The sequence below is a fragment of the Mobula hypostoma genome, chromosome 2 (genome assembly GCF_963921235.1).
Source record: "Mobula hypostoma chromosome 2, sMobHyp1.1, whole genome shotgun sequence".
NCBI classification, from domain to species: domain Eukaryota; kingdom Metazoa; phylum Chordata; class Chondrichthyes; order Myliobatiformes; family Myliobatidae; genus Mobula; species Mobula hypostoma.
In genome coordinates this window covers 242,205,730-242,227,764 of record NC_086098.1, presented here as the reverse complement: position 1 = coordinate 242,227,764, position 22,035 = coordinate 242,205,730, and the positions used below count along the sequence as shown (strand labels likewise).

The following is a 22,035-nucleotide window of genomic DNA, read 5'->3' as shown; positions in this document are numbered from 1 at the left end:
GGAAAGTTTTCTTGGTCTTCCAGACCTCAACTTGACCTCCACCTGTTAACTGTCATTTCTTAACTACATTATGAACTGAGGAAACGGCTACCTGAAAACGCTTTGCTATCTTCTTATAGCTTTCTCCTGCTTTGTGGGCATCATTTATTTTAATTTTCAGAGTGCTAGGCAGCTGCTTAGAGGAGCCCATGGCTGCTGATTGTTGGGACAAGGTTTGAGGAGTCAGGGTATTTATAAAGCTTTGAAATTTGCATCACCTGGCCTTTCCTAACGATGACTGTGAACAAGCCATAGCTCTAACAAGCTAATTAAGGTCTGAGACCTTGGTAAAAGTTATCTGAGAGCTCAAATCTCTTGGGGTGCCCAAACTTTTGCATGGTGCTTCTTTCCTTTTTTCACTCTAAAATTGTACAAAACAAAAGTAATACACTAATCTTGCTTTAAATGTTGAAAAGAATGTTTCATCTTTAACTGTATGACTTTTGGAAATCAGTTCATCTTCTACTCACCTAATTATTCACAGTAACAGAAATTTTGACTAGGGTGCCCAAACTTCTGCATGCCTCTGTATTTAAAGCAGAGGTGGATAGGTTCTTGATTAATAAGGGTGTCAAAGATTATGGGGAGAAGGCAGGAAAATGGGGTTGAGATGGAAAATAAGTCAGCCGTGATAGAATGGTGGAGCAGACTAGATGGCACAACGAGGTCAATTGTGAGGTCAAACGATGATGATGATGATGACGTCGACTCAGACCTGAGAGGCCAGCGTCGGGCATTTTCATGCCTTACAAGGCGCAGTTCGAAAGGCTGTGTGGGGCGCCATGCCTCACACAGACATTTCGAAGTATTATTTTATGAGGCCGAATTGCGAGCACAGACGGAGAGCGCGCACGGGGGCGGTCTGTCACTGGATCGAACTCGGGAACCTCCGTTCTCGAGCCCGGCGCTGATCTCACTGTGCCACCAGCCGACCAAGGTCAAGGGTCCATCTTATCATAGTAGTGAGTTAGAAACTGTCCTTCAACCTGCTGGTGTGATTCAGGCTTTTGTATCTTCTCAACGGGACAGGGAAGGAGAGAATATACTTGGGGTGGGTGGACCTTTGACTATGCCGGTTGCTTTACTGAGGCAGTGAGAGGTGTGGACATGACATGGAGGGGAGGCTGGTTTTGGTGACATGCTGAACTGTGTCCGTAACTCTCTGCAGTTTCTTGCGGTCATGGGCAGAGCAGTTGCTGTACTGAGCCGTAATGCATCCAGAGAGGGGGCTTTCTGTTGTACAACTGTAAAAATCGATGAGGGTTAAAGGAGACCTGCTGAATTTCTTTAGCCTCCTGAGGAAGTAGAGGCACTCAAAGGGACTGAGGAGAGCAGGTTACCTGAAAGACAGGCAGAGTACGAGGAGCCGCTCCTCTTGTTTGTGCTTGCAACAGGAACTTTTCAAAGTTGTCCAAACTAGAGACGAGGGGAAGGAAGTTTTGGAGGGAGGGTACTTTTTTTACCCGGATTCTGGAACCAATGGCCTCAGTGGGTGGAGGAGGAAGAGACCCTCACAATGACAGACGAGGACTCAACTGGCCAAAGCGTGGGGGCTGAGGAACAGGCGCTGGGCGAATGTGACGGGCGTCGGATAAGTGCACGACAGTTGGTACAGACATGCTGGACCCATCTCTGTGCTCGGTGGGAAGCTGGTGAGTGTTCCTGGCACAAGAAGGTGAACTAAGTGCTCTTGAAGGCCAGTAGCAGCCTACAGCTGGCACAGTATCGCCCGGACGCATGGTAACACAGTGGTTAGCATAACACTTTACGGCAATCAGCGACCTGGGTTCCATTCCCATCGCACACTGTAGGGGTTTTTACATTCTCCTCGCAACTGTGTAGGTCTCCTCCGAGTGATCCAGATTCCTTCCACAGTCCAAAGACGTATGGCTTAGGTTTAGTGCTAGAATCACGATGACAGGCTCCCTCCAACACAACCCTGACACAAGATGTACATGTGATAAATAATTCATGGTCACAGCAAGATCCCTCAAAGGGCCAGCCAGCCCGTTTGGTCTTCAGAATTCGCTAGTCTTTGAATTTCTCTTCCTCAAGGGGCAGCTAGTGTTTTCAAGGCACCCACCCCACCCACAAAGCAAAGCTTTAAAATTCAAGCAGCTCCTGCCCTTTCCGAAGGGTTGACCTCAGTGCCCTGGATGGGAGGTGGGGAGGTTCCATTACGGCTGCCTGGGACTGAAGGCCCTGATCGAGGCCAAGGGGAAGAAGCCATTTCACAGAGAGACAGAAGACTGTGGATGCTAGAATCTGGAGCCACACACAGGATGCTGGAATAACTCAGCAGGTCGGGCAGCGTCTGTGGGAGAGGGGGGTGGGGTGAGATGGCCATTTGGCATTTCGGGCCAAGACCCTTTAACCTGGGCTGAAAGATACAAGAGGGAGATGGCCAGTACAGGAGAATTTAACTGAATTTAATTGATGGAGCAAAAGCTGGAAGGCATTTGGTGGATCCAGGAGAGGGGTGTGTGTGATGGGTCGGTGGAGGAGGGGGGAGTGGGGATAGTGATGGAGGCTGGAAGGTGATGAGTGGATCCAGGTGAGAAGGGTGTGATGGGCAGGTGGAGGTGGGGGGAGTGGGAACAGCGACAGAGCCTGGGAGATGATGGGTGGATCCAGGTGTACAATCTGATAGAAGAGGGAGGTGGGGAAGGCAGGGGGTACAGAGGGGGGAAGTGTGTGGGTGATGAGCAGATAGAAACAGGGTGAAGGGGCCGGGGTGGGTGTAGGAGAGCCTGATGGATCAGGGATCAAGAGGAGAAAGTCAAGAGGCAGAAGGGGAGCAGGTGACCAGAAGTTGCAGAATTCAATGTTCATCCCAGGAGGTTGCAGACTACCCAATGGGGGGTGTGGGGCTCTCTCTCTCTCTCTGTAGATTGCCTTGAGCCTCACCTGGCAGTGGAGGCGGCTGAGGGCAGACAGGTGAGTGTGGGAACGGGGAGGGGAGTTAAAATGGCTGGATAGAATGCAGTGCTGGGTGATGCAGTTGCCCATTCTGTGCCTGATCTTGAATCAGGACAGAGCCCCCCCGCCCCCCCCACACTGGGAATGCCATCCCTATGTCAGGACAGAGACGCCTCTGCAGTTGAATGTCTGGTCGTAGTACAAAATGCAGCTAAGAGCACAGAGTCATCCATATCGATCACCTGCAGGTGAATGTACAAGGCCGATGATACTAAAATAGGCAGTGCTGTTCACAGTGAAGTTTGCTATCAGGAGTCACAGGGGAATCTTGATCAGTTGGGTAAATGGGCCAAGGAATGGCAAATGAAGTTTAATTCAGGTAACTGCAAAGTGTTGCATTTTCGAAAGACGCATGTTCACGGTTATCAGCAGGGTCCTGGGGAGTATTGTAGAAAAGAGGGACTTTGATGTGCAAGTATAGGGTTCCTTGAAAGTAGTGTCGCGGGTAGAATGGGTGGTGAAGAAAGCTGGTCTTCATCAGTGAGGACATTGAGTATAGAAGTTGGGATATCAAGTTGCAGTTGTACAAGATGTTGGAGAGGCCACATGAAATACTGTGCTCAGTTTTGGTCACTCTGCTGTGGGAAAGATGGGATTAAACTGGAAATAGTACTGAGGATATCTACAGGGATGTTGCTGGGATTAAGGGCGAGAGTTATGGAGACTTTTCTCACCAGAGTATAGGACAATGAGGGTGACCTTTCGGACTCGTGTACACCAAAACAAAACTTACAGAGGTGTACAACATCATGAGGGGCGGAGAATGTGCACAATCTTTTCCCCAGGGTTCGGGAAACATGGACTAGAGGGCACAGGTTTCAAGTGAGAGGAGAGAGATTTAACCAGAAAAGCAATTTTTTCCCACCCAGAGGGAGATGCCTATATGAAATGAGCTGCCAGAGGAAGTGTTGAGGCAGATATACAAACATTTATTTTATCTAGAGATACAGCCCTTCCAGCCCTTTGAGCCGCACCTAATCACAGGACAATTTACAGTGACCAGTTAACCTACTAGCCTGTACGTCTTTGGACTGTGGGAGGAAGCCAGAGCAACTGCTGAAAATGCACGCATCCCACAGTGTGGACATACAAACTCCTTGCAGAGGACGTCAGAAATGAACCCCAAACTCCGACGCCCCAAGCTGTAATAGCATGGTGCTAACCACTAAGCTACAGTGTCACTCAATTTAATGGGTACTCGGATAGCAAAGGTTTGGGGATGTGGGGCGAGCGGGGGTAAACGGGACTGGGTTAGATGGAGCTGATCGGTGTGGATGAGTGGGGCCTGGTTCTGTGCTGTGTTCGTGATGGGGTATCTGTGGAAGGCAGAGACGCGGGCTGCAGTACCTGCTTTGTCCTCCGGGGGGCAGGGCTGCTGGGGGCGCTGCTCCGGGGCTGGCTGTAACCATGCTGGCTCTTCGGAAGCTCCTGCGGCTCGTCGAACAGCTCGGGCCGGAGCAGGGGAAACCCATCGTAGCTGCGGGGATGAACGAGAACTCCATCACTACGCCGCATTGTCAACAGCACCAAGCAGTGCACACGGGGCAGGCAGCCTTCCTACAAACCCGTTCCCCCACCCTGCCGACTCCCTTGCAGTTCAAATGTCTATCCAACTCCTTCTAGAACAACTTCCTTAGCATTGAGGACACCTTCAAAGGGCCTTAAAATAGTGGCAATCCCCCCCCCAATCACCAGGACACCCCCCCCTTCTCACTACTATCAGAAAGGAGGCACAGGAGCCTGTAGACACACACTCAACGTTTTAAGAACAGCTTTTTCCTGTCCAAAATCAGATGTCTGAACAATGAACCCACGAACACTACCTCAGTACTTGCACTACTTAATTTAATTTAAATTTTTATATATACAGGGGATTCTGGTTAATTGAGACACGTCGGGACTGCCACATTTTGGCCCAGTTAGGTAGCTGCCCCAATTCCAAAGTTTCAGGGAAATAGTATATAAAAAAAAACAAGCAACACACATCAAAGTTGCTGGTGAACGCAGCAGGCCAGGCAGCATCTGTAGGAAGAGGCGCAGTCGACGTTTCAGGCCGAGACCCTTCGTCAGGACTAACTGAAGGAAGAGTGAGTAAGGGATTTGAAAGTTGGAAGGGGAGGGGGAGATCCAAAATGATAGGAGAAGACAGGAGGGGGAGGGATGGAGCCAAGAGCTGGACAGGTGATAGGCAAAAAAAAGATATAAAAAAAATACATCTTTCCTTTCCTCCACTATTGATGCTGCCCCCACCCGCGTTTCCTCCATTTCCTGGACAGCTGCGCTCAACCTATCTTCCTGCCACCTTAGCAGTGATCTCCACTTACCAAACTAAGATTCATGGAAAGGTATAAAAAAGACAAACTGCTGTTTAATTGAATAAATAATTATGTATTTGTGTGGGCACGTGGCCAAGTGGTTGAGGTATTGGACTAGCGACCTGAAGGTCGTGAGTTCGAGCCCCAGCCGAGGGAACGTGTTGTGTCCTTGAGCAAGGCACTTAACCACACATTGCTCTGCGACGACACCGGTGCCAAGCTGTATGGGTCTGAATGTCCTTCCCTTGGACAACACTGGTGTCGTGGAGAGGGGAGACTTGCAGCATGGGCAACTGCTGGTCTTCCATACAACCTTGCGCAGGCCTGCGCCCTGGAGAGTGAAGACTTTCCAGGCGCAGATCCATGGTCTCGCAAGACTAACGGATGCCTTTAGTTTAATTATGTATTTAAGTGAAATACAAAATAAATCAGAACACTACCAATACCTCTACAAGTACTATAAGACTGTGCAATAGCTCCGAATAGTTGCCGGCAGAATACGGCCATGTTCTTTTGGTTGGCTGTAAATGAACAGAATCAGCACAAATGACCTAGGGTAATTTCTTTCGGCTAGTGTCAAATCTTCTCGTGGCACCTTGGCAGGGGTCTGAAATTTTTCTTAAGCCAATCAAAAATCAGCACTTTTTGAATCAGTGTCCGTCGCCCAGCACAAGTAACTGATGCTTTTTAAAAACTGTTTGCTCTAAACACGGCGTAATGTCTAACGGTTACACAAGTGCTTGCGACTGATGCTGATTAGAAATTGTTTGGCAACAGTCTCCTGTCCCAATTAAGCAGCACAGTGTCCCAAATAAATTCGGGGAATTCCGGCTATTTTCTCAATTACTTTTTGTTCTTTAGAGCTGTTCCAAAATTACTGGCTGCCCTGATTAACTGATGGCCCAATTAACAGGCTTCCACTGTACATACTTATTGTAATTTATAGACTTTTTAGCGTATAGTACAATACTGCTGCTGCAAGGCAACAAATTTCACAACATATGTCAGCGATACCTATTCTGAATCTGAGGTAGATTCTCAAAGGGAAAAATAGGAGACACGGGAGCTTAGCAGTTAGCGTAACGCCACTACAGTGCCAGCGACCGGGGCTCGCTTCCTGCCGCTGTCTGTAAGGAGTCTGTACGTTCTCCCCGTGACTGTGTGGGTTTCCTCCAGTTTCTCCCCACAGTCCATACGGGTTAATAGATCACACGGTGTAGGTGGGCCGGAAAGGCCTGTCACTGGGCTGTCTCTCTAAATAATAAAAACAATTGAAGTCTACAATAGATGTCTACTAGAAACCTCCAGAGACTACAGCTGCTGGAATCAGGAGCTGGAAATTAACTGCTGAGACTTCCCCAGACATTTGGCTTCACAGAGGGGACAAGAAATTCCAACTCCCTGGTGCTGCACGGCCTCTTTCCTACAGCAGGGCGACCAAAACCGAACACAATACTCCAAACGCGGTCTCACCAACACCTTGTACAACTGAGCCATAACGTTCCACCCTCACCTCATGCTCATTGCGCCCTTAACACCTCCCTGAACAGAACCACCACTCCGTTGGGGGTAAAACCAACATCGCTGGTCTGGCAGAAGCTTTGGGAGGAGCTGGGCCGGTCAGGATGTGAGGGCTCGCTCGATGGCTCGAGGCTGGGGAGGGGGGAGGGTGGATATGGGGGTCAGACTGAGAAACAAGGGGGGAAGGTGATACCTGTACAGCTGAGGCGGATCCTGGCTGTCGGGAGTCTGGAGCACCTCGGGAGGCATGATGAAGACGGTGTGCTCGCTCCGCTGTGATTCATCCAACTCAATGAGGCGGGCGGCGTCCATCTTCTCCACATCCACCTGTGAGGGGCGAACAGCAAGCGGGAAAGAGGGGGCGTCACCCGAGGGTAGGGGAGAGAGGGAGGAAACGTGGGGTAGGGGTGATCCCCAAGGGTTGGGGGGCAGGTAAGGAATGTGGGGGTTGGGGTTACCCGCGGGTGAGATGGAGAGAACACAGAGGGCCTCTTCTGAGGGTGGGTGAGCGAGCACAGAGGGCATCACTCGAAGGTGGGGGAGGGAATACAGAGGGCCTCTCCCAAGGGTGGGGGAAATTTAAGGGAAAGGGGGGGGGAATGACCTGCAGATGAGTACGAGGAGATCTGACGTTGGGGAGGAGAGGGGCTGGGCTCCAGAGGGCGGAGTGGGGAGGAGAGCAGGATGGCACCCAGGGCTGGTTGGGGAGGAGCTGACCTTCTCAACGCATCCGTCAAAGAACTCGAGGCTGGAGTGCCGGTCGCTGACGAAGGAGCACTCCTCGATGAACTGGCTGAAGAGCTGAGTCCTGGTCAGCAGTGTGTAGAACTTGAGGCTGGCGCGGTCGCGACTCTTGAGGAACCCTGAAGGAGCACAGAGGTCGTTGACATCACTGACTGAGGCTCAAATCAAACCCCCTACAGGTCACTGCCTAATCCCCAAACCACTCAACCACTCATCACCCACCGGGGGGGGGGGGTCAGAGACCCGGGTACCCTCCGGTGGGATCAGGTGATTGACCTAACTCTCTGGTCGTTCACACTGTTGGGCAGGGAGGGGCGAGGGGCAGCTCGAAAGAGGAGGGGGGTGGGGAGGTGGAGCAAAGGGAGTTCCCTCCATACACAAGCCCGCGTGTGACATCAACACAAGTGCACATGTCTGCACTCCAAGTTGCTAGGGTGACTAAATCCGAGGGGAGGTTACAGTCTCCGAACAAAGGGATTGGATGTTCAAGGACTGGGATGGCTTATAAGAAAACAAGAAATAGGAACAGGAGTTGGCCATCTGGCCCGTCGAGCCTGTCTGCCATTCAATACAAGATGATGGCTGATCTGACTGTGGTCTCACTGCCACCGACTTGCCTATTCCCCAGTACCCTTAACCCCCCTGCTATGCAAAAATCTATCCAACTCTGTCTTATATACATTTAATGAGGTGGCCTCTGCTTCTTCCCTAATTAGAGAATTCCACAGATTCACTTGCTTTTGGGGAAAAGCAGTTTCTCCTCATCTCCACCCTAAATCTATTCCCCTGAACACTGAGGCTATGTCACTAGTTATAGTCTCACGTACCAGTGTAAAGAATTTTCCTGCCTCGATCTTATCTACTCCTTCCATAAGTTTATCTGTTTCAATAAGATCCCATCTCATTCTTCAGAATTCCAGCGAGTACAGTCCCAGATGACTCATTGTTTAACTCCTTCATTGCCAGAATCAACCTAGTGAACCTTCTCTGCACCGTCTCCAAAGCCAGTATATCTTCCTTCATGTAAGGAGACCAGCACTGCACACAGTACTCCAGGTGTGGCCTTACCAGGTCCCTGCACAGTTGCAGCACAACCTCCCTGTTCTTAAATTCAATCCCTCTCGCAGTGAAGGTCAATGTTCCATTTGGCTTCTTGATAATCCCTTGCACCTGCAAACCAAAACTCTGCCACGGATGGTCCCAAGCCCGGCTGTGAGAGGAGGAGGGATGGACATGGAGCTAGCAACTCCATCCAGTGGGGGTCAGTGTGGACATGTTGGAGGATTACAAATACCTGGGGATATGAATTGACAATAAACTGGACTGGTCAAAGAACACTGAGACTGTCTACAAGAAGGGTCAGAGCTGTCTCTATTTCCTGAGGTCCTTTAACATCTGCCGGACGATGCTGAGGATGTTCTACGAGTCTGTGGTGGCCAGTGCCATCATGTTTGCTGTTGTGTGCTGGGGCAGCAGGCTGAGGGTAGCAGACACCAACAGAGTCAACAAACTCATTCGTAAGGCCAGTGATGTTGTGGGGATGGAACTGGACTCTCTGACAGTGGTGTCTGAAAAGAGGATGCTGTCCAAGTTGCATGCCATCTTGGACAATGTCTCCAACCCACTACATAATGTACTGGGTGGGCACAGGAGTACATTCAGCCAGAGACTCATTCCACCGAGATGCAGCACTGAGCGTCATAGGAAGTCATTCCTGCCTGTGGCCATCAAACTTTACAACTCCTCCCTTGGAGGGTCAGACACCCTGAGCCAATTGGCTGGTCCTGGACTTATTTCATAATTTCCTGGCATAATTTACATATTACTATTTAACTATTTATGGTTCTATTACTATTATTTATGGTGCAACTGTAACGAAAACCAATTTCCCCCGGGATCAATAAAGTATGACTATGACTATGACATCCGGTAAAAACCCGGAGACACAGAAACACCAGAAGAAGCTCCACAGACCTCGTCCCAGGAGAGGAAGGATCTTTGGAGATGGGCTACACCCAGGGACAACATGAAACATTGGCCCAGGACAGGGGACTCTGGAGAGCTGCTGTCGGTGGTCCAATAGGCGTGATGAGCTTAAGTAAGCCAAGTACTTCAAAGCAACATTTCGCAATTCGCTCAGATGATGGTAAACTATTCCAACACCCCATACACACAGGCACACACACAGACTCATATACACACATACGCACAGATACACACACACGCACTCAGATATATATACACACAAATACACACACAAGGTTGGGATTGAACTGGAGAGAAAACGACTCAATCCAGGGGAAACCCACACAATCACTGAGGGAACACGCACACACACACACACACACACACCCCTCCCCGACCCTGTGTCGGAGATCAGGATCTAAGCCAGGTCTCAGTCGCTCTCCCCACTGCGCCACAATGACAGACGGGTGTGACGGGTCGCGTATTGGGACCACGACAGCGAACGAAACCCCTGCCAGCCCTCACCCTGTAGGTTGAAGAGGGAGTTAGCATCTGTGGTGGTCTCTGAGGGAGCCTGAGTGATGGGCATCAGGTAGGATCGGTAGCCCTTCAGAGTGCAGGCCATAAAGCGGAGAAAAGCCTCCTGGATCTCCAGCTCCAGCTGCTTCCTGCGGCCGTAGATCAGGTCGTAATCCGTCAGCAGATACTCCAGAGTCGCCTCCTCTGCCGGCTTGTACACTGCAGGGAGATGTGGCAGGGTCAGTTAGGGAATGGACAAGCTCTCCGCCCGCTTTGTCACAAATCTAGGGGGCCATCCCCCTGTGCCGCCCGCCCTTCCACACCGTCACAAACTCACTCACGTTGGTCGAGCTGCTGGTAGAGGCGGTCTAGGGAGCTGAGCAGGACCTTGCAGGGTTTGCGGGGCAGAGACTTCACGGTCACACTCCTCTTGTCTTCATTCCTGTGGTGGGGAGAGGCAGAGGTGGGCAGAAGGGAATCCCATCCGTGAAGCAGAACCAGAGATGCCACCCTCAACACCAACCACCATCCTCACTGAGTGACTGGCTCAAACCTCTCGCCCACTGCCGCCCTACACCCAACCCCTGCCATCCCAGACCACCCAGTGCACTCTCCCCTCCACCATCTCTACCCCACCCTCCTTTCATATCGCTTCCTTTCCTTCCCCTTGCACCTCACCTCTCTCCCCTCTCCCATTCTCTCATCCCCTTCCCACTTCCACACCTCTCCTCCACTTGAATCCCTCATCCCATCCTCCCATCCTTCCCCACTTCCCGTTCTCTCCTTTGTACTACCAACCCTCTCCCAACTTCCCTCCATACAATCTCCCCGCTTCCTGCCTCTCCCATCACATCTGCTCCTTCCCTCTCTACCCATTCTCTTTCTCAACTCACCCCCCCAGTACTGTCCTGCTCACAGCTCCCCTCCCTCCCTCATCCTCTACCCCCACCTTTACCCCTCTAACCTCATCCCACAACACCCCATCAGCCCCTCACCAAGTCCAGTCCGACCCACTGCTCCTCTCTCCACAACAAACCAATGCCTCCCACTCCGAGAAACTCCCGCCACTACTGGACCTCCTCTCCGGGGTCAAATCCACCACCCCCAAACTCTGACCTCCGCCAGGGAGGGCCAGGCTGGGAACTCACTGCGAGATGGTGTTGGTGTCCAGGTCGACGCAGACGACGTCCGGGGGCAGCTCGTAAAGCTCGAAGTAGCTGGAGTGGACGCCCACGATGAAGGGGACAGGGGCGCTGAGCACGTCGGCCAGGGTCAGCGGGCATAGGGGAATGTAGGGACACTGCCAGTGGAATGGGAAGATCATCTGCGGTGAGAGGGAGGGGAGAGAGAGATTAATCACTCCGGGAGTGGGGATCTGCTTATCAGAGAGAGGGCTAGCCCCCAGTTCCACAGGACCGGCCAGTGTAACAGCCCTCATATCTGTTCATCCCTGGCAGTGTGCTGTCTGTGTGGGCTGTTCCCAGGGACACAAACACACAAAGATATGCACACATGCAGATACACTGACACAGAAAGAAACTCATTGACATGCACACACACAGACTTTTCCCTCAATTCACCATGTGATGAAACAATCTGTATGGATGGCAGATAAAACCAAGTTGCTCACTGGACCCCGGTATTTACAGTATGAGAATAACAAACCAATTTACCACAACTGAACGTACTGACCAAAGAACATGAAGAATGAAAGGACGCCACGGTAGCGTAGCGGTTAGTGCAACACTATCACAGCTTGGGGCGTCGGAGTTTGGAGTTCAATTCCAGCACCCCATGTAAACCGCGTCGGTTTTCCCCGGGTGCTCTGGTTTCCTCCCACAGTCCAAAGACTTACCGGGCAGGTTAACTGGTCCTTGTAAATTGCCCTCTGATTAGGCGAGGGTTGCTGGGTGGTTATCTGGTCATTGTAAATTGCCCTCTGATTTGGCGAGGGTTAAATAGCTGGGTTGCTGGGTGGTTAACCGGTCATTGTAAATTGCCCTCTGATTTGGCGAGGGTTAAATAGCTGGGTTGCTGGGTGGTTAACCGGTCATTGTAAATTGCCCTCTGATTAGGCGAGGGTTAAATAGCTGGGTTGCTGGGTGGCTAACCGGTCATTGTAAATTGCCCTCTGATTAGGCGAGGGTTAAATAGCTGGGTTGCTGGGTGTTAACCGGTCATTGTAAATTGCCCTCTGATTTGGCGAGGGTTAAATAGCTGGGTTGCTGGGTGGTTAACCGGTCATTGTAAATTGCCCTCTGATTTGGAGAGGGTTAAATAGCTGGGTTGCTGGGTGGTTAACCGGTCATTGTAAATTGCCCTCTGATTTGGAGAGGGTTAAATAGCTGGGTTGCTGGGTGGTTAACCGGTCATTGTAAATTGCCCTCTGATTAGGCGAGGGTTAAATAGCTGGGTTGCTGGGTGGTTAACCGGTCATTGTAAATTGCCCTCTGATTAGGCGAGGGTTAAATAGCTGGGTTGCTGGGTGGTTAACCGGTCATTGTAAATTGCCCTCTGATTTGGTGAGGGTTAAATAGCTGGGTTGCTGGGTGGTTAACCGGTCATTGTAAATTGCCCTCTGATTTGGCGAGGGTTAAATAGCTGGGTGGTTAACCGGTCATTGTAAATTGCCCTCTGATTTGGCGAGGGTTAAATAGCTGGGTTGCTGGGTGGTTAACCGGTCATTGTAAATTGCCCTCTGATTTGGCGAGGGTTAAATAGCTGGGTTGCTGGGTGGTTAACCGGTCATTGTAAATTGCCCTCTGATTTGGCGAGGGTTAAATAGCTGGGTTGCCGGGTGGTTAACCGGTCATTGTAAATTGCCCTCTGATTTGGCGAGGGTTAAATAGCTGGGTTGCCGGGTGGTTAACCGGTCATTGTAAATTGCCCTCTGATTTCGCGAGGGTTAAATAGCTGGGTTGCCGGGTGGTTAACCGATCATTGTAAATTGCCCTCTGATTTGGCGAGGGTTAAATAGCTGGGTTGCCGGGTGGTTAACCGGTCATTGTAAATTGCCCTCTGATTTGGCGAGGGTTAAATAACTGGGTTGCCGGGTGGTTAACTGGTCATTGTAAATTGCCCTCTGATTTGGCGAGGGTTAAATAGCTGGGTTGCCGGGTGGTTAACCGGTCATTGTAAATTGCCCTCTGATTTGGCGAGGGTTAAATAGCTGGGTTGCTGGGTGGTTAACCGGTCATTGTAAATTGCCCTCTGATTTGGCGAGGGTTAAATAGCTGGGTTGCTGGGTGGTTAACCGGTCATTGTAAATTGCCCTCTGATTTGGCGAGGGTTAAATAGCTGGGTTGCTGGGTGGCTAACCGGTCATTGTAAATTGCCCTCTGATTTGGCGAGGGTTAAATAGCTGGGTTGCTGGGTGGCGCGGTTCGCTGGCCTGAAAGGGCCTGTTCTGTGGTGGATCTCAGAATTAATATTTACCCAGGTTTAGAGAGGGGAGAGGTTTATAACAGATCTGAGGGGCAACTTACCCCACACAGAGGGTGGTGGGGATGTGGAATGAGGTGAAATGATAGCAGTGAGTACAATTACAGCATTTAAAATACATTTAGACATACTCATTGATTCTGTCTGGACTAAGAGGGAATTAAGAGAGCCGGGTGGCAAATTCTGCCACCCCCATCCCTGACACCTAGTTGCCCCTCCCCTCACCCCTGCCCCGACCACACCTCCCTCCTCCCATTTCAAACTGCATCTACAAAGTTGCCGACGACACAACTATTGTTGGCAGAATATTAGATGGTGACGAGAGGGCACACAGGAGCGAGATAGATCAGCTGGTTGAGTGGTGTCGCAACACCAACCTTGCACCCAACGTCAGTAAGGCCAAGGAAACGATTGTGGATTTCAGGAAGGGAGATCGAAGGAACACACACAAATCCATGTGGAGGGGTCAGAAGTGGAAAGGGAAAGCAGTTTCAAGTTTCTGAGGGCCTATCCTAATCTAACATATTGATGCCATTACAAAGAAGGCACGACAGCAGCTATATTTTATTATTAGGTGTTTGAGGAGAATTGATATGTCACCAAAGATTTACAAATTTCTACAGATATACTGTGGACAGCATTCCAACTGGTTGCACCACTTCCTCCAAACTAAAGGTGCAGCTATGGGCACCCGTATGGGTCCTAGCTATGCCTGCCTTTTTGTTGGCTTTGTGGAACAATCTATGTTCCGTGCCTATTCTGGTATCTGTCCCCCATTTTTCCTTCGCTACATCGACGACTGCATTGGCGCTGCTTCCTGCACGCATGCAGAACTCGTTGACTTTATTAACTTTGCCTCCAACTTTCACCCTGCCCTCAAGTTTACCTGGTCCATTTCCGACACCTCCCTCCCCTTTCTAGATCTTTCTGTCTCTGTCTCTGGAGACAGCTTATCCACTGATGTATACTATAAGCCTACTGACTCTCACAGCTATCTGGACTATTCCTCTTCTCACCCTGTCTCTTGCAAAAACGCCATCCCCTTCTCGCAATTTCTCCGTCTCCGCCGCATCTGCTCTCAGGATGAGGCTTTTCATTCTAGGATGAGGGAGATGTCTTCCTTTTTTAAAGAAAGGGGCTTCCCTTCCTCCACTATCAACTCTGCTCTTAAACGCATCTCCCCCATTTCACATACATCTGCTCTCACTCCATCCTCCCACCATCCCACTAGGAATAGGGTTCCCCTGGTCCTCACCTACCACCCCACCAGCCTCCGGGTCCAACATATTATTCTCCGTAACTTCCGCCACCTCCAACGGGATCCCACCACTAAGCACATCTTTCCCTCCCCCACCCCCTGCATTCCGCAGGGATCGCTCCCTACGCAACTCCCTTGTCTATTCGTCCCCCCCATCCCTCCCCACTGATCTCCCTCCTGGCACTTATCCGTGTAAGCGGAACAAGTGCTACACATGCTCTTACACTTCCTCCCTTACCACCATTCAGGGCCCCAAACAGTCCTTCCAGGTGAGGCAACACTTCACCTGTGAGTCGGCAGGGGAGATATACTGCGTCCGGTGCTCCTGATGTGGCCTTTTATATATCGGCGAGACCCGACGCAGACTGGGAGACCGCTTTGCTGAACATCTACGCTCTGTCCGCCAGAGAAAGCAGGATCTCCCAGTGGCCACACATTTTAATTCCACATCCCATTCCCATTCTGACATGTCTATCCACGGCCTCCTCTACTGTCAGGTTGGAGGAACAACACCTTATATTCCGTCTGGGTAGCCTCCAACCGGATGGCATGAACATCGACTTCTCTAACTTCCGCTAACGCCCCACCTCCCCCTTGTACCCCATCTGTTACTTATTTTTATACACACATTCTTTCTCTCACTTTCCTTTTTCTCCCTCTGTCCCTCTGAATATACCCCTTGCCCATCCTCTTGGTCCCCCGCCCCCTGTCTTTCTTCCCGGACCTCCTGTCCCATGATCCTCTCGTATCCCTTTTGCCAATCACCTGTCCAGCTCTTGGCTCTATCCCTCCCACTCCTGTCTTCTCCTATCATTTTGGATCTCCCCCTCCCCTTCCAACTTTCAAATCCCTTACTCACTCTTCCTTCAGTTAGTCCTGACGAAGGGTCTCGGCCTGAAACGTCGACTGCACCTCTTCCTAGAGATGCTGCCTGGCCTGCTGCGTTCACCAGCAACTTTGATGTGTGTTGCTACAAAGTTGTAAACTTGGCTAGATCAATCATGGGCACTAGGCTCCCCAGCATACAGAACATCTTCAAGTGGCAATGCCTCAAAAAGGTGGCGTCCATCTTGAAGGACCCCCATCACCCAGGGCATGCCCCCTTCTCACTGCTACCATCAAGGTGGTGGTACAGGAGCCTGAAGACACACACTCAACGTTAAGAACAGCTTCTGCCTCTCCGTCACCAGATTTCTTAATGGACAGTGAACCCATGAAAACTACCTCTTTTAACACTGATATACACACACATCCTTCCCAGAAGTTTGCAAAACAACAAATTTCCTGACATATGCCAATGATATTAATACTGATTTTGATTCCCACACCTCTGCCATGACTCCCTACCTCTTTCCTACCCACCATCCCCATTCACTCTGTCCCTTCCCCACCTTTCCATGTTTCCCTCCTTCTCACTACCCACCCTCTCCCTCCTCCGATCCAACCCTCCTCCCCTGCTTCCATCCCTACCCTGACCGCCACTCCTCCCTTCCTTCCTTCCATCAAGGGAAATATCCCTCAGATTTCAGCTCATTGGAACAGTAAAGCGAGGGTAGGACACTCTTGCTTCCCCCCCCCCCCCAGCACTCCTCTCCCCTTTCTGACCCATCCTCCCTCCTCTTCTGTCAGGGGAAATACCCCCCAGATTTCAGCTCATTGGACAGTAATCCGAGGGTAGGACACTCAGCCCTCCCCTCCCCTTTCCGACCCATCCTCCCTCCCTCCCCCTCTGGAGGGGGAAATATCTAGGGAGACGCTCAGAATTCCAGCACATGGCATCAATATTCGGGGGATTGGACCCGGTTCCCCCCTCTCGCGACGCCCGTGACTCACCGAGACGAGAGCCTCGCAGACGCTGGTCAGCACCGCTGGCCGCAGCGAGTGCAGCAGGAGTTTCTGCTCAGTGAGGAGGGCAAGCAGCAGGGCGACCGTGTTCTCTGGAGCCAGGTTCTGCAGAAGGTTCAGGTAACTGGCCCCGCTGGAACACACACAGAGGGCAATGAGAGGGGGGACAAGAGGGAGGAGAGTGAAGGGGGAATGAGGAAGGGGAGAGGGAGGGGGAGGGAGAGGACAAGGAGGGGAAACGAGGAGGGGGAAACAAGGGTGCCTACCTGAGGTGGAGGGGTGAGGTCACTGGCTGGCAGATCAGCAGGTTGTCGTAGGGAGAGAGCTGGAACACACACAATGCAGACACAGTGAGTGTTACCAGGTCGTGACAGTGTGAGTGTGTGTGTGTGTGTGTGTGTGTGTCTCTCTCACCCCATGTTTTTCTTTCCATCAATCTCTCTCCCTCTACGCGTCTGTCTCCCTCTCTGTCTACCCCTTTGTCTCTCTCTCTCTCTCCTCTATATCCTTCTCTCTCTGTCTCTCCCTCCCTCCATTTACCTCCTACCATCTCTCCTTCGCCACCTCTCCCTCGTCTCCCTCTCCCTCTGACTGCCCGTTCTCCATGACTGCGTAGGTTTCCCCGGTTGCTACGGTTTCCTCCCGCATCCCAACAACATGCAGGTTAACTGGCCGCTGTAAATTGTGCCCCGCCCCCAACAAGTCAAGCACAAGAGATGGGATCAGAATGAGGCCATTTGGCCCGTTGGGTCTGCTCTGCCATTCGATCATGGCTGATATTTTTCCCAGCCCCAGTCTCCCATCATCTCCTCCTTACCTACAGCCCCTGAGCGTGTGGGTGAGCAGCTGAATCTGGGGAATGAGGGGAGCATGGGGCGAATAAAATAGAATCTGAGTAAATGGGGGCTGTTGGTCAGTATGGAAGGGCCTGTGGGGGAGGACAGGAGACAGGGAACTGTAGGGAGACGACAGTGATGGGATTGCTCTGAAGACATAAACTCTCTTTTCCTAATTTCCCTAATGACATTTGGCCCTTTGAAACTAACATTCTCCTGACTAATTTCCCCCATAATCGATTTCCACCCCCCCCATCAGAATCTGATTCTGGTATTACCAATGTACCGGGAGGGGGGGAGGTGGGTAGAATTAACCGCAGGCAATTAACCCACTGACCCCGGACCACGAGGCCCCTGATGGTCAGGGTGGACCATGGATGTTGCGTCCCAGTTGTCTATATGATACAGGAGCCAGGGCAGTTTCAATCTGGACAGCAAGCTGTGCCCATGTAGCAGGCTCCCCCTCTCCAGGCAGCTGACGAACCCAAAGGACCAGCAGTTTGGCACCAGTGGTGTCGCAGGAATTGCCAGTCAGCGTTGAACTGCCTACGTTGAGGACTCCAGCTCCGGATTTTTCCTCGGGGTTTACTCCCGAAGCCTTCCCCGTGACTGGGTATCACCGTAAGGCAGCGAAGGTTTGAGATCAGAGTTTTCCTTCTCCTAGATGAGCTGCCAACCACGGCTGGTGAGCCCCATCTGCCCGACGCGACTGGTTTTAAGGCGCCAGTAACCCGCCTTCGCCCTTTCACCTGTCAGTAGAAACGGTTCCACCGGGCTTAATAGCTAAACCACACGCGAAGGCCAGGAGCTGGACTTGGTTGCCATGGCTATTTGAGACACACACCATTTAATAGGTCGTGTGAGCTTGACCCCCTGACACTATAACAACCTGAAGGACTCCATTCACTGAGAAAACTGGAGTATCTGGGGGGAGACCCACGTGCTCACAGGGAGAACATGTAAACTCTACACACATACGCGCACAGACGGACAGATACGCACACTGCGCCGGATTGAACCCAGGTCTCTGGGACCAGAAGACAGCGCTGCTACCCACTGCAGCACAGTGTCCACCCTGTGTGGTGGTAACTCCAGTAACGCAGGGGCACGGGGCACTGGGACCACCCGCCCGCGTGCACGCGCCCACACCCAAACGCAGCGGTCAAAGCGCAGGCGGCTGCCACTGACCTGGACGAGGATGCGGGGTCGCTGAGGTGAGGGGAAGGGAACGTTGTGCAAGAAGTTCGAGATGTGCCTGAAACAAGATGCGAAAACTTTTAATACAGCGCCCTCCACGCGGCACCGGGACCCTGATCAGAGGGCGGGTGGTAACGAGGGAGGCGGATCAGCCAGCACTCACTTCTCGATGGGAAGGACGTGTGGCCCAGAGACGGAGTAGCGGTACACGAAGGTGAGAAACTTCTGGAACACGTCAAAGAAGGGCCAGTGGGACAGGACGCAGATGCTCTTCTTGGCCTGCACAGACTTAGAGAGGATGGGTCGGCGATCGATCAGGCTCAGGAGCCCCAGGCTAAGACGCTGCTTTTCCGTCAGCTTGTCCGGCGCGTACGACTCGTAGAACTGGATGGCGGCGCCGTACACCTGCACACAGCACCGCATAGTCAGAGATAATACACCAGCTGCAGCGCACAGTCAAAAATACAGACCTGTATACAGTGTACACGGTCCCATACGCACTGTACAGTCAGACACAACCCCATACTCAGAACAGTGCCACGGTCTTATCTCTCATTCCCCTGCTCTCCCTGCTACTTTCAGAGTCCCTGAAGTGAGGCACCTCCCCCAACCCCAGCTCCCGCCCCGATACCGTCTCCCGCCCTTACCTTGACTCCAGTGGCAGCGGTCAGTACGAACGTGGAGAAGACGGGGAGCTGGTACTTGGGCTGGGCAGGCCAGCTTTCGATGGTGACCCCCATGGGAAGGCAGAAGATGGGCACCGTCTGTGGCAGAGGGAAGGACTCACTATCAGTCTCAGGGTATCTGCTGACCAGTCCTAGCGTGGTACAGAGATGGCCACTGTCAGTAAGTCAGAGAGAGAGAGCAGCCAGCACGAAGCCGTTCCAGCTCTGGAAACAACAACCCACACCCCACTAACTCAGACCCTCTATCTGGGGGAAAGGGCTCTTACCTCTTGCCAATCATGAGACTGATTTATTTATTTACTCAGAGACAGAGCACGGAACAGGCCCTTCTGCCCTAACGAGACACACCGCCCACTGATTCAACCGTAGTCAACCACAGGACAATTTAAAATGCTGAATTAACTTACTACTTACTAATTAAGGGTAGTTAAGAAAGCTTATGGGGTGTTAGCTTTCATAAATCGAGGGATAGAGTTTAAGAGTCACGGGGTAATGATGCAGCTCTACAAAACTTTGGTTAGGCCACACTTGGGAGTACTGTCTCCAGTTCTGGTCGCCTCACTATAGGAAGGATGTGGAAGCATTGGAAAGGGTACAGAGGAGATTTACCAGGATGCTGCCTGGTTTAGAGAGTATGGATTATGATCAGAGATTAAGGGAGCTAGGGCTTTACTCTTTGGAGAGAAGGAGGATGAGAGGAGACATGATAGAGGTGTACAAGATAATAAGAGGAATAGATAGAGTGGATAGCTAGCGCCTCTTCCCCAGGGCACCACTGCTCAAGACAAGAGGACAAGGCTTTAAGGTAAGGGGTGGGAAGTTCAAGGCGGATATTAGAGGAAGGTTTTTTTATTCAGAGTGGTTGGTGTATGGAATGCACTGCCTGACTCAGTGGTGGAGGCAGATACACTAGTGAATTTTAAGAGACTACTAGACAGGTCTATAAGGAGGAATTTAAGGTGGGGGGTTATATGGGAGGCAGGGTTTGAGGGTCGGCACAACATTATGGGCTGAAGGGCCTGTACTATGCTGTACTGTTCTATATTCTATGTTCTAACCAGTACGTATTTGGACTGTGGGAGGAAACTGGAGCACCCGGAGGAAACCTGCACATTCCACAGGGAGGACGCACAAACTCCTTACAGATGCCCCGAGCTGTATAGCATCACGCTAACCACTACACTACCATGGCACTCAGAAGATGGATTCTTGACCTGACAGTCTACTTTGTTATAGCCTTGCCTGTGCTGCACTTTGCCTGTAGCTGTTACACTTTACTCAATGCACTGTGGAACGAATTGATTGGTACATGTGGCGATAATGGACGCCACGGCAGCGTAGCGGTTAGTGCTACTGACACTATTACAGCTCGGGGGTCAGAGTTCGGAGTGCAATCCGGCATCCTCTGTTAAGGAGACTCTCTCTGTCCTCCCCGTGAGATACGTGGGTTTCCTCCGGTTCCCCCCACAGTCCAAAGTCATACCGGGTACGTTAACTGGCCATTGTAAATTGTAAGGTTGGGATTAAGTTGGGATTGGCGAGGTTTGCTGGGGCAGCAGGGCTCAAAGAGCTGGAAAGGCCGACTTTGCACTGGATCTCTAAATAAATAAAATTAACAATAATAAACCAATTCCAATTGGGAACTGACAAATCTCCTCATGTAACAGTAATAAAATAATAGCCATACCACAGTCCAGACCCCAGCCATCCCCATCCCCACCACCCCCAGAGAAGCAGGGCTTCCCATTAAACCGAGCCCTGCCTTAAAAGGTCTCCACACACTCTGCTTCCAATCCCCTCCCTTCTTCAGGAAGGGAGTTCCGCAGCCTTGCAAACCTCAGAGGAAAATACACAGATTCACCACCTTCTGGCTAAAGAAATTCCTCCTCATCTCTGTTCTAAAGGGACATCCTTCTATTCTGAAGCTGTGCTCTCTGGTCTTAGACTTGCCCACTACAGGAAACATTCTCTCCACATATACCCTCCTAGCCCTTTCAATATTTGATAGGTTTCAATTAGGAGCCATCAAACACTCCTCATACAATAACCCTTTCATTTCTGGAATGATTCTTGTGGACTTCCTCTGGGCTCTCACCAATGCCAGCACATCTCTTCTTAGATAAGGGGCCCAAAACTGCTCACAGTAGTCCAACTGGACTTGCTGTTATATTCTAGTCCTCTCTCTGGTCCAGGTGACTTATCTACCTTCAGAACTTTCAGCTGCCCAAGCACCTTCTTCTTAGTAATAGCAACAACACTCACTTCTGCTCTCTGACACTCTCAAATGTCTGACATACTGCTCATGTCTTCCATGGAGAAGACAGACACAAAATACTCATCAAGTCCATTTGACGTTTCTTTGTCCCCCATTACCTCTCCAGCGTCATTTTCCAGTGGTCCAATTTCCACTCTTGTCTGTCTTTTACTCTGTATATATCTGAAAATAACTTTTTTGTGTTCTCTTTGATATTGTTGGCCAGCTCAGCTTTCACATTTTATCTTTACTCTCCTTTCTTTTTAGTTGCCTTCTGTTTGTTTTTAAAAGCTTCCCAATACTCTAACTTCTCACTATTTTTTGCCTTACTAGATGCCCTCTCTTTTGCTTTTATTCTGTCTTAGACTTCCCTTGTCGCCCATGGCTGCCTCATTCTCCCTTCAGAATACCTCTTCATATTTGGGAGGTACCTTTC

At 51.0% G+C, this 22,035-nt stretch overlaps 1 protein-coding gene across 5 annotated transcripts in view; it reads right to left on the bottom strand.

Annotated features, from left to right (window-relative positions):
* The window catches only part of LOC134342993 (DENN domain-containing protein 4B-like), a 59,688-nt gene that overhangs the window by 22,184 nt on the left and 15,469 nt on the right, over positions 1-22,035 (bottom strand). For 4 of the 5 annotated variants that reach the window (XM_063041768.1, XM_063041766.1, XM_063041767.1 and 1 more), the window contains 11 exons: positions 19,307-19,476; positions 18,823-19,064; positions 18,651-18,717; positions 16,893-16,951; positions 16,615-16,759; positions 11,231-11,406; positions 10,424-10,524; positions 10,089-10,301; positions 7,572-7,717; positions 7,048-7,181; positions 4,366-4,495 (listed from right to left, as the gene is read on the bottom strand). In XM_063041768.1, coding sequence (XP_062897838.1) covers positions 4,366-4,495; positions 7,048-7,181; positions 7,572-7,717; positions 10,089-10,301; positions 10,424-10,524; positions 11,231-11,406; positions 16,615-16,759; positions 16,893-16,951; positions 18,651-18,717; positions 18,823-19,064; positions 19,307-19,476 — 1,583 coding nt within the window. The remainder of the gene's footprint in view (positions 1-4,365; positions 4,496-7,047; positions 7,182-7,571; positions 7,718-10,088; positions 10,302-10,423; positions 10,525-11,230; positions 11,407-16,614; positions 16,760-16,892; positions 16,952-18,650; positions 18,718-18,822; positions 19,065-19,306; positions 19,477-22,035) is intronic. The other variant, XM_063041771.1, reaches the window with a different exon arrangement.